The 11,972-nt window shown below is 42.9% G+C and overlaps 1 protein-coding gene across 1 annotated transcript; it reads right to left on the reverse strand.

The window, feature by feature from the left end:
• Positions 1-4,941: 4,941 nt before the first annotated feature.
• On the reverse strand, positions 4,942-6,054 carry LOC134226183 (integumentary mucin C.1-like). Its single transcript, XM_062706785.1, has one exon. It carries the CDS (start codon positions 5,888-5,890, stop codon positions 5,306-5,308), a length of 585 nt encoding a protein of 194 aa, XP_062562769.1. The 5' UTR covers positions 5,891-6,054; the 3' UTR covers positions 4,942-5,305.
• Positions 6,055-11,972: the final 5,918 nt, after the last annotated feature.

The raw sequence follows: 11,972 nt of genomic DNA on the forward strand, positions 1-11,972 counted from the left end.
CCATTTGGCCAAGAGGGATGTTTTGCAGAAACGCCATTTTTGGGCCAAAAGGCTCTTTCTGCCAAATGACCATTACAGTGAGCGATTGCTAATTGGGTTTTTTGCAGTTGGGGCGCTTTTTAGTTGGGGGCTCGCTAATTGGGGCGTCAGAACGTGATTTTCGATCAAATGATCTATTCGGTCTAACGATTTTTTCGGCCGAATGTCTCTTTTAGCTCTATGTCACTTTCGGCCAAACTACCTTTTCTAGTCAAACTGTTTTCGACCTGATAACAGTTCCGGATGTACGTTCAATTCGGCTTAATTGGATCTAGTTAGATGACTTTTGGTTCAAAGGCCAGTATCGTAGAGGCCAGTAAAGTAGAGAGGTTACGAACTTTCGTAAAAAAAAGCCATTCGCCATAAATGTCATTTGGCCAAACGGATGGACATTTTTGACCATAGTATCCGTGTTCAGTAATTGACATTTGGCTGTATGACCCGTTGGGCCAAACAACATTTTCGGACAAATGACCAATTCTGTCAAACGACCATTTCGGCCAAACGACCTTTTTTGACTGATGACCTTTCCGGCCAAACGACCATTTCGGTCAAACGAACTGTTAAAAAAAGACTTTTTCGGCCAAATCACCAATTTTGCGTTGCAATCCAAAGATATTTTTTATTGAAATCTACATTTTGAACACTCTTCCGCGAAAATTCTTAAGAACTTTACGTTGAAATTCCAGAGAATTTCTCTTATTTTTCCCTTGAAAACTTCTCAGAGTCTGCCGCAGATATTCTGAAGAATTTCCTGTTTCAACGATTGCCATGATAAACTAGTCGACCTTTTTATTCTAGACTGAGAAAGCTAACTTTAAAATACATATTTTACCAGCCGTATTCTTCTACAACTAAGAAGAATTGTTTGTATGTATTTAAAAAAAATATTCAACAGGAACTTTCCGTGGATATTCCGAACGTTATCATGTAGAAATTATGAACAATCTCTCGTGATAATTCTGAAGAACTTCTCATGTGAATTCCGACGATATTCCTGCTGAGATTCAAAAAAAATTTCTTCAAGGTTTCCAAAGAGCGCCGCCGCCACCACTTGCAATTTTTGTATCACAAACGAGTTCCAAATAGTAGTAAGTAGTAGTAGTAGTAAGACATACCACGGTTGTTGTTACTCACTGAGAAACAACCAGTAATGGTGACGCAACGTCGCACTCGATCTCTGCTGAAGCAGCACACGCACAACCCTACCCAAGTGGGGACACTCTCCATGCCAATTGGCCCTCCATGGGCTCCTGTGCGCATTCAGCGGCACACGGTCGCTTTGATAAGGCGTGCTTGCGGACACATGGAGCATTTTGTAGAGGTTTAACAAAGCCCACTGCCAAACCCCACCACATCCTGGGTAGGCCCCCTAACTCGCAGAGGTCGTGGGAAGGGTTCGTAATGCCCTTGGACATAGTCCCTGCAGTCTCAAATGTAAGTGTGTATGTATATGTGCGAGCAAGTCTCGCCAACTTTTCAGCTACTTACAATTAACCGGATTGCTCGCAATAAGTTGCGTTTGGCGAGGAATCCTATCCCATTGTTTCCTATTAGAAATTGGCAAAATCAGACAATGGGATCAGAAGCAATGACTAAAATACTTTTATTTTATACCAAAAACGCGTAAAAAGGTCTCACCAACTTTTAGGCCCTTATCGTTAACCAACTTGTTAGCAACAAGTTGCATTCGACAGATAATCCTGTCCCATTGCTTTCTATTGCAAATTGCCCAGATCGGACTATTGGATAAGAAGTTATGGCCAAGATACATTTTTGCCTTAATCGTACACTGCCGTTATACGCATAACTGTCCCATTTATATAGGGAATACCAGCAAACATGGGACAGATATGCGTATGACGGCAGTATACAAGGTATACAAATATGCTATATGATCACTCCGTAAACATACTGTTTATAAAATGCTCGGAGGCTCATAGTGTAATATACCAATCGACTGAGCCCGACGAATTCGAGCATTTTTTTTTCTTGAGCAAGGGTAAACGGAAGTCTGCAAACAGACACCTGAGGAGGTTGACTCAGGTAGTGTGGGGATGGGTTCACCCGACCCATTAAAACCAAAACCCTTTCGCCAGTCCGTATCCCTCGGTCCGCAATGACCTCTATATCTACATACGGAGATCACCGCAGCCCACCCGCCGCGGTTTTGTTGTCGGAGTGAGCATGGTGTTCACTGCATCACAGTAGTCATTACTGCAGCTGCTGGTTTTGTTCAAGACTGACGAGCAGAATGGCATTGCGTTCAACATCAAATCGCATGCATGCAAACACCACATGCATTGCCGATTCTACCTCACCTACACATTCCAGGCATTCCGCAAAATCAGCGAACCCGAACCTTTGCAGGAACTGCTCTTTCCTGACTAGTGCTCTGAACACGAGAGTGTCAACCCTCGCATGGCCTCCCTGCATGGCGCAAGGTATGCATAGTTTACAATGGGATCAATAAGGCGACTACGCCAGCAGAATTCACAAGCAACCGCAAGGGGGACCCAACAGCAATGATTCTTTCAACTAATTCAAAAAAGTAGACGAAGGTGCGGTGTCTGGCGGTAAAGAGGACCCTTTCGCTAGGTGAAGTGGCCTTAATCGGTCACCCCACAGGCTGAACAGGCCATACTGACCTGCGTTCTAGTCGTGCCCAGCAAACACAAGATCGTATATCATATCGAATAAGTGTATAAAGTGGAGGCCATATACGTGCATTTTGCACGCAGTCAAATGCAGGAATGCGCCTATATCGCCTCCACCTTGTACACTTATTCGCTAGCATATGCGATTTTGTGTTGGCTGGGGTGGATGCGAAGTCGGAGTGGAAGACTTTGCTAGAGGCCAGTACGAAGGCGGAGCACATGATCCGCATTCCTACTGAGGAAAAGGAGTCGGCGGTGAGCCAGGCGGTGAAAGCCAGGAAGAAGGCCGAATCGGAGACGCATCTCCTTAGTGAGAGGAGGGTAGGGCCCGTGAGAAAAAAAGGTTCGCCTTCTAATGGCAGTGGCAAGCGAAAAGACAGAGGCCAGGCGATTATCGTCAAGACTGATGTGATGATAAAAGCTGCGCCGACGTTTTGAAGACTATGAGATGCAACGAAAAGCTTTCTAGTTTAGGAGGAGATGTTAACTGCATCCGTCGAACGCGGAAAGGCGAGATGATTCTCGTCTTGAAGTGGGATGCTGCTCAGAAGAGATCTAAGTATAAAAAGTTGACAGAGGAGGTCCTGGAAAATTAGGTTTGAGTTAGAACCCTATGCCCAGTTTAGAACATCCAGTGCAAGGCCCGGAGACCTGGTAGACGAACTGATGTTGAGATCCAGGAATCCACGATTCGGTTACGCAAAGACCTTCTTCCGAATACCTGTGGCTGAGTCCAAGAAGGTGCTGGATAAGGCAAAACTGAAAGCGGGCTGGTCGGTATGCTCGTTGAGCACAAACCAACCAATTCAGGCCTGCTACAAGTGCCTTGGCCACGGTCATAAATCATATGACTGCAAGGGGCCTGACCGCAGTGAGCTATGATGTAGGTGTGGAGCTGAAAACCACAAAGCTCGCACCTGTCAGGCTGCACCAAGATATCTGATTTGTCCCCCCCCTGTCCGGCCTCTAGAAGGGTCCATACATGCAAGTAACACATCTAAACTTAAGCCACTGCAAATCAGCTCAACTGCTGATACAACAGTCGGTTATTTAGGGCAAAGCTGATGTTGTTTTGCTGTCCGACCCATACCGCATCACAGCTGGAAACAGCAGATGAATAGCGAACAAGTCCGCTATGGTGGGAATCTGGAGTTGTGGGCGATACCCCATCCAGGAGATAATATCATCTCCTGACGATGAGGGTTTTGTCGCAGCAAAGGTAAACGGAGTTAACTTTTGTAGCTGCTACTGTCCTCCTAGATTGAGTATAGAGCAGTACACTAGGGTAGTCGATATTCTTGCGGCGAGACTGGTTTAAACCCAGTAGTGGTAGCAGGTGTTTTCAATGCGTGGGCAGTGGACTGGGGTTCCTGGGTCACTAACGCTAGAGGTCATATCCTGCTAGAGTCTCTAACGGTATTAAACGTAGTGCTGCTGAACGAAGTCCAAGTGCCAACGTTTAAAGAACGTTTAGTGGTGATTCGATAGTGTATCGATGTGACCTTCTGCAACGCGGGATGGTCGGTGGAGCCATACTGGAAGATTCATGAGGGGCATACTTCTAGTGACGTTTTATGATCGGTTATACCTCCAAAGGAATCACAAGGCGGGTCGGTGTTACTGATCCAGGATGGTGCACCTCACAGTTTAACCCGGAACTGTTAGAGAAGGCACTACGATGGGTAAGTCGGACAACAGGACTAAGCGGCGATGAATTAACACGTGCCTGCGATATTACGATCCCAAGAAAGACCAAACTTTCCGGAAATCGGCAGCCAGCGTACTGGTGGTCGAACACGATCGCAGATCTCCGTTGAACATGTCTTAGAGCTAATAGAAGGCTACGACGTGCTAGAACAGATACTGAAAGAGCACAAACTACCATTCATATTTCCCAATAAAGACTAACGTCGAATTTGCGCACAATAAGTTTGGTTCTTATTAGTTCCGAGTGCTCCAAGTTCTCATTGTTAGAATTTATTACCAAAAGCCCAAATAAATCGAGGCCGATAAACATTTAGCGTTTTTGGAGGCACCAACTAAACAAAATAAGCTATAGGCACGAAATAGAAATATCCAGTTCGTTGATTGATGATCAACTGAATGGAGTGCCTTCAAAAACGAGGGTTTAGAGTTCCGAACAGTTTGGGGAACGAAGAATTAAAAGCGAATTGATGGGTTGTGATAACATATCTGACTCTTACTACCACTATTGCTGTTTCTGAGAATTGACGAACCACATAAATATTCTTTCAATGCTTTATTGATCCTACGTATGTATACATTGACTTAGTAAATTTAACGCTGAAATTGAGAGGCAATAAATTAAGTTGATAACTTATATCTACTATCTTATCGGTGTAATTGGCAATACCAATTGATTGCAGGATGCCCATTGTACTATTTATGGTATTGTGGGTTTATTTGAGCTATCAATATGCGCCATTGCTATGAACTGACTCAAGTGACCTAACTGAAAGAATCAATTTAGAATTTTTGTTTGCATGTACCGAGTGCAAATCAATATATCGTCCCAATAATAGTGATAGTTGCTACCTCTATTGATTCAGTATACCAGGTTGGAATAATTCTGTGTCCATCGCTACAGATCAATATGCTACGGTTGCAGCCGTTGGCGGCCCCACTGTTTCCGCTGTTGGAATGCTGGGCACTGTTACGGTGGTTGCTGCTGTTGTCGATGTCGAACCTGGAGTTGGTGCTGTAGGAATGCTGGGTGAAGGAGTTGGTGCCTCTGGAATTATCACGGTAGTTGATGGAGTCGGTGCTGCAGTTACGACCGTTGTCGGAGTAGTTGTTAGCTCCGAAGTTGGTGCCAGTGTAGTTGCAACCGGTGTGGTTGTAGCTGGAGTTGTAGTTGTGGTTGTAGTTGTGGTTGTAGATGTGGTTGAAGTTGCAGCACTCGCTGTACAGGACGACACAGGCAAAGTACATTGAGCAAATCCGGGAAAATCACAACGCTGAAGCGACGCGGAGAAATGCTGATTGACCGGGCATGACATCAGAAAAGCCCAGCCCACGTTGCATTTATAGAATAAACAACAATCGGTTTCATGTGCAAGGTGGGTGGGGAAATTCGGATTTTCATTTGTTGGACATCTCTCCGGAACCCATATTGGATTGGATGCACTGACGATAGCAATAGCACTTGCTAATAACAATATGACACTCTTCATTTTTTATGCACGCAACTCCGTGTCCACTTCTTGATTCAGTATAGCACAATTTGACTGCTCGCTATTGAACTTTAGAACCACTTTTATAGCATTAATCCAATATCTTATCATCATCCCGTAAAGATACGAGTCTATCTGTATCAATATTCGTCACAACAAGCTACAATCTAGTTCAGTTCTCATTGACATACTCAATATGAATGTAATGTTCTCCTGTGATCCGATGTCATGAAAAGCGTTCTCGTGCAGAATTTATTGCATGCGATTCAACTTTATCATCGAAATGCGCCTAGTACATAAAATACCATTCGAATCTTCTTGAGCTACAGAGAGTACGATAGGGGCAAGAGTACGCACTTAGTTTTCAATCGAACATGTAGCCCTTATGAAACAAGCTTCTCCCGACGCGCTCTTACCCCACCGGTGGGGTAAGATTGCGTTTTTCAGGTGTCTTGCAATAAGGGTTCTACTAGAACGAATTTCAATAATTTCAATATTATTCCGCTGATAACCATAAAGGAAGAGTATACGAATCGTAGACATTGAACTTTCATACAATCAATGTGAACATAGTTTTTTTTTTCATAACTGCAGAGGTAAAAATATATCTGAATTCGCTTGGCGTAAACGAAGGAATTTCGTTTAAGTAAGTTCAATAATAACGTAATGCGAAATTTGTCCATTTCATCGCCCCTCCTCCCAATCTTACATTTTTTTGTATTAATCCTCTAAAAAGTAGCATTAATCCCCCTTTTTTGCCTTTCGCGAATATTAAGTATACGTAAAGGCTATAGAATCACTCCAAAACCGAACTTTTGATAGAAGGCTCGGAGACCCATAGTGTTATATACCAATCGACTCAGCTCGACGAATTGAGGTGATGTCTGTATGTGTGTGTATGTGTACAAAAATGTGAGACACACGTTTTGGAATTTAGCATTATCCGATTTGCTCGCAAATTGCTTGCAATCGACGCGGATTGCGGTCTAGTTGTTTCCTATTGAAAATTAGCTCGATCGGCCATTGCGTTCTAGAGTTATTCAAAAAACATTGTTTTTTGCCAAGGGTCCCCCCTTGGAAAAAAATCAAAATCGAATTTTTTTACGGAAGCCACTGCAATGCACTCAAGTGACCGCAAATAGACATAAAAGTCAAATCCATCCCACTGAAGTGTAAATTACACCTCTCATATATTTTCCTCATTTTTGTAATGCGCGAGAAAGGCACCACCAACGCTATGTCGATTAATCTGGGTTCTTTCTTAAACCACTGCGTCCATTTCATTGAACTTTTGTACTATACTCGTGTCATTTGTTTAGTGCATGTCTTTTTGCTCCATTTCTATTGAAAAGAAATGAAGTAGTCGTTTTTTATTCAGATATTTCTTAAACTTAATGTTAGGCCTTTTTAGATTGAGGTATGTACTTCTATTTATAACCTGCGAAAAGTGGATTATACCAACTCTCAAAGGCGTGCCCCTCAATCAGTTTCGGCATTAACAATAAGTGGGACTTTGCATCGGTACTGAATTTCAAACATATTTTTCTTCTTATTATGAGTTCGTTTTTGTACAGAGATCTGATTTCATTGCGTTTGGCATTTCGGAATCTCACCTTTACACAGAGCTCTAATCAGTCAGAGGGTTCAGCAGATCCACCAAATTCGTATCCGCTTCTTTCCTAATTAATCAGCGTCGGCTTAGAAACCAGCCAGCCCAAGATTGAGTTACGTTTTTATAATTTACCCCATTGACTCCATCCAAAAGGTGCAAAAGTTGGGTCATCTAAAAGCAAATTATATTCGTTCCATTTAAGGGCAGCAGGGGCTATGTCCAAGGGCTTGACGATCCCTTCCCAGGCCATCTGCGAGTTGTGGTGCCTGCCTAGGATGTGGTGGGGTTTGACAGTGGGCCCTGGTAAACTTCTATAAAAAGCTGCATGTATCCGCAAGTAGGCTCCGCCAAAGCGACCGTGTTCCGCTCAAAGCGCACAAGCCCAAGTCCTGGTGTTAGGTGGGACGCTAAACAAACCTGGCACGACGGCCCTCCGACGAGACAGGAGGTTTGCGCAGGAACAAAAAGTCGCATATAAAAACAACCATTAGGAACGACACAGAAGATAATAAGACTCGATACAATTGCCAACGACCAAGGCGACGAATAAAGGATCACGATTGGAAGCTTGGAACATGGAACTGCAAGTCGCTAGGCTTCGCAGGTTGCGACAGGATGATCTACGATGAATTACATCCCCGCAACTTCGACGTCACACGCTATGTTTAAAGGCAACTATTATGCAAAGTGAATGCACCTCGGATGTTAAGTCGTTAGGTCATAGTTTTTGACCTCTAGTTTAAGGATCCGTGTCGATTGAAATATATCATCGGTGAAAATTTGACTTTTTTACCATTTAAGGGGATATTTTTAACCTAAAAATATATTCTGATTCTTTAAAATTGTTTGAAGCAAGTTACATAAAATACAGGCACCACATTTTTTTTCATTTCAAGTAAAATTTTCATATAAAAACAATTTTCATATGATGAAAGTAGCAGAAGTTATACTAAAAATACTGTTGACACCGAACATATGTTTCATTTTTTGATAGCGAATTCTTGTGTAACTGCATATCTCATACGTGTTTATTAAAAAAACAGCAACCCTGCACCACTTGTTACCATATAAACATAATTTAACGCTGGACAGGTCAAGGAATTATATTTCAATTGTGTTCATAATCATTTTCTGGACATCAGAGGTCAACGCAATTCATCACGCTCAACTTGGTTTCACTGGGCATTACTGCTGTTGTCGAAGTATTTTAGTTAAACGGGGTGTTTTGAAAGGAAAATAATGCAATGGTTATTACAATGTATTGGAGAGTCTACCACAGGTAGTTGATTGCTGTTTTAGTACAATAACATTGTTGGACTTCTATTCAGACGGCGTTCGAGCTTTTTTTTACAGTTGGATAGCAGCCGGGCTACCAATCACCGAAAAATTTCTTATTTTGAAATTCCATGTTCTTGAATAGAGCGCATCACAGGGAGGCCTTACAAAGTATACGGAGCAAACAACGGAAGCCATCCACAGAAATTTCTATACTATCTACCAAAACTACAAAATGCCAGATAACCACGAACAGTATGCAAGCAAATTATTATCCACGGTGGGAGCATATAACAGTGGTCACATAATGCAGGCGTCCATTGAGGTTCAATCAAGTTTTAAATACAGGACAAACATAAATACTACTTTGAACTAGTTCGTAGTTTGAATTTTTTGTTGATTTGAAATGTTAAAGAGTGATATTATGTTCTTAAATTTAATAATACTTCTTCTTATTGGCATTACATCAACCACTCTGACATATGCCGCCTCGGAGCTTAGTGTTCATTTAGCACTTCCATAGTTATTAACTGCGAAATTTCTAGTACAAGCTACCATTTTCGCATTCGTATATCATGAGGCTACGCCTACGATGATACTTTATGCCCAGGGAAGGTGAGAATATTTCCTAGACAAGGCCAGGAATCGAACCCAGCCACTTTTAGCATGGTCTTGCAGTGTTGCAGTGCATCTCACCGCAGGGCTAAGGAAGGCTACAGATCTATTCATAATATACCGTAAGAACATTTAAGACTTGCAGTAATTTTAATACAACTTCTACTATTTTCATCATATGAAGAAGGTTGTTATATGAAAATGTTGCCTTAAGCATCAGGAAAAAAAGTAGCGTTTGGATTTTATATAACTTGTTTCAAAAAAATTTAAAAAATCGGAAAAGTTTTGTAGGTTAAAAATATTACCTTAAATAGTAAAAAAGTCAAAATTTCACCGATGAAATATTTTAATCGATGCAGATCCTTAAGCTAGACGTCAAAAACTATGATCTAACGGCTTAACATCCGAGGTGTATTCACTTTGCATAATAGTTGCCTTTAAACATAGCGTGCGTCGTAGCGCTGCAGGAAATCTGCTCAGGAGGTTCCCTTCTACCAAAGGCGTGGCACCGCACCACCAACGAGCTGGGAATCGGCTTCATAGTACTGGGCACGATGCGCCAACGTGCGATTGGGCGGTAGACTAGCCCAAGGATACACGCAGCAGCTGGAAGTGGCACTCCCAACGGAAGAGCAGCTAGGCGCAACGTCTCTTGAAGATGGCTGGAGAGATATTCGATCCGCCATTGGAAGCACCGCAACCGCTGCACTAGGCACAGTGCACCCGGATCAGAGAAACTACTGGTATGACGGCGAATGTGAGCAGTTAGCTGAAGAGTTGAGAATGCAGCATGAGCGAGATTGCACGAGGGTGAACGAGGCACGATACAAACGGGTGCGGAACAGACAAAACTTGATTTTTCGGAGGAAAAATCGCCAGCAGGAAGATCGAGACCGTGAAGAGACGGAGCAACTGTACCGCGCTAATCACCTTCCGTAGATTGCTGCGTCAGACGAACGATGGATGGTATTATTGGGTCTAGTTCGAATTGGCCGTCAGGATTTGGTGGTTGTTCTTGTTGCTGTAGTTGCTGCTGCTGCTGCTGCGGCTGCAGCTGGTGCTGTTGTTGTTGCGGCTGCCGTTGCTGTTGATTCTGCTCAGTATTAGCGTTAGGCGGTTGTAATTCCATTTGTGATTTTTTAGTTGGATTGATGGTTTCACCCTTCTTAAAGTTGATGAAAGATTTTGCAGCAGGAGCTGAAAGAGCTGCAATTGGGTGTTCGATTGTTATTGGAGGACCGGAAAATTGACTTTTTGCCATAAGCAGCAGTTGTTTGTCATTAGGTTTGTTGTTGCTTTTACTGCGTCGTTTGAGATTCGTCTTGCTAGTGATGTTGTTTTTGATATTGTTGGCATTGGCATTAGTGGTGTTGATGAGACGTTTGTTTTGTTTTGTTTGTTTCTGCTGACTCCGTTCTTGGTCCAATTTTTTCCAGTCTGGACTCCACCTACATTTCATTTCCCCACCAGGAAAGCATTTCCAGCCGGGTTCGTTGATATGCGTAAAGCAAGTTCCTTTGACTTGAGCATCGGCACTTAGCCTTTTTGCACGACGCTCAGCAAAATGTTCAGCAACGACATTACGCGGGAGTCTGGTTGCAGCGCTGTTGTAGGGGCTGTTGAAGCGGGGTGGTAAAGCAATTGAATATTTGGACATTGTTTCTGCTTTTGCTGACGCTTCTCATGTATATCTACTACTATTTTCGGATAATTCTTCCTCCAGAGATTTCGACTGACCGGTTCCCGCTGCATTTAATTTTGGAGTGGATATATTCGCAGAAACAAATTTGATTTCGTCGTCTCCTTGGCTCGAAGATGCCAGTGTTTCGTTACTTTTTGTTAAAAGAACCACGTCATTTTGTAGGCAAATCAGCCTCTCGTCAAAAAGTTGATATTTTTTTGCGACAATACCGTATTCGATTTGCAGATGTCGGCAACGAGGTCGGCAATTGTCGAGGTCGCACGTGAGTCACAAGACTTCCCATATTCATTTAGCGAAATGCATAAGCTTTCATTATTTCTGTTGGTCGTCGCCAGCACGTTTTTACATCGGCTCCACCCCAGTACCCCGAATTCCAGTACCCCGAATGCCATTACCCCGAAGGCCACTACCCCGAATGGGACAGTGCCCCGAAAGTCATTACCCCGAATGGGACACTACCCCGAAATCCATTACCCCGAAAGGCAATTACCCCGAAAACATTTAGAATCTATAGTATTCTATTATTATGTTTAACACCAACAGATATCGATGAATCGCAAAGTTTTTAACCTACCAGTTTAACCAACGGTTTTGATTTTTCTTCTTATTGGCTTTAACTGTCATTCCTGTCATCATGACATGGAAAAGTACTGTTCTACGAAATGGAGTAAAAGATCCTTTTTTCCAACAGAACGCGTTTTCCCGGTATAAGGGGAACAGAGGAGATGATGCCTTGTTTTAATGAACGAGTTTGCCCGGTATAAGGCATACAGGATAAATAGGATCTTTTTTTGTTTTAATAAACGCGTTTGCCCGGTATAAGGCAGAGAGGGGAGATGATGCCTTCATTAAATGGACGGGTTTGCCCGGTATAAGGC

Source organism: Armigeres subalbatus, chromosome 3 (genome assembly GCF_024139115.2).
Source record: "Armigeres subalbatus isolate Guangzhou_Male chromosome 3, GZ_Asu_2, whole genome shotgun sequence".
Classification (NCBI taxonomy): domain Eukaryota; kingdom Metazoa; phylum Arthropoda; class Insecta; order Diptera; family Culicidae; genus Armigeres; species Armigeres subalbatus.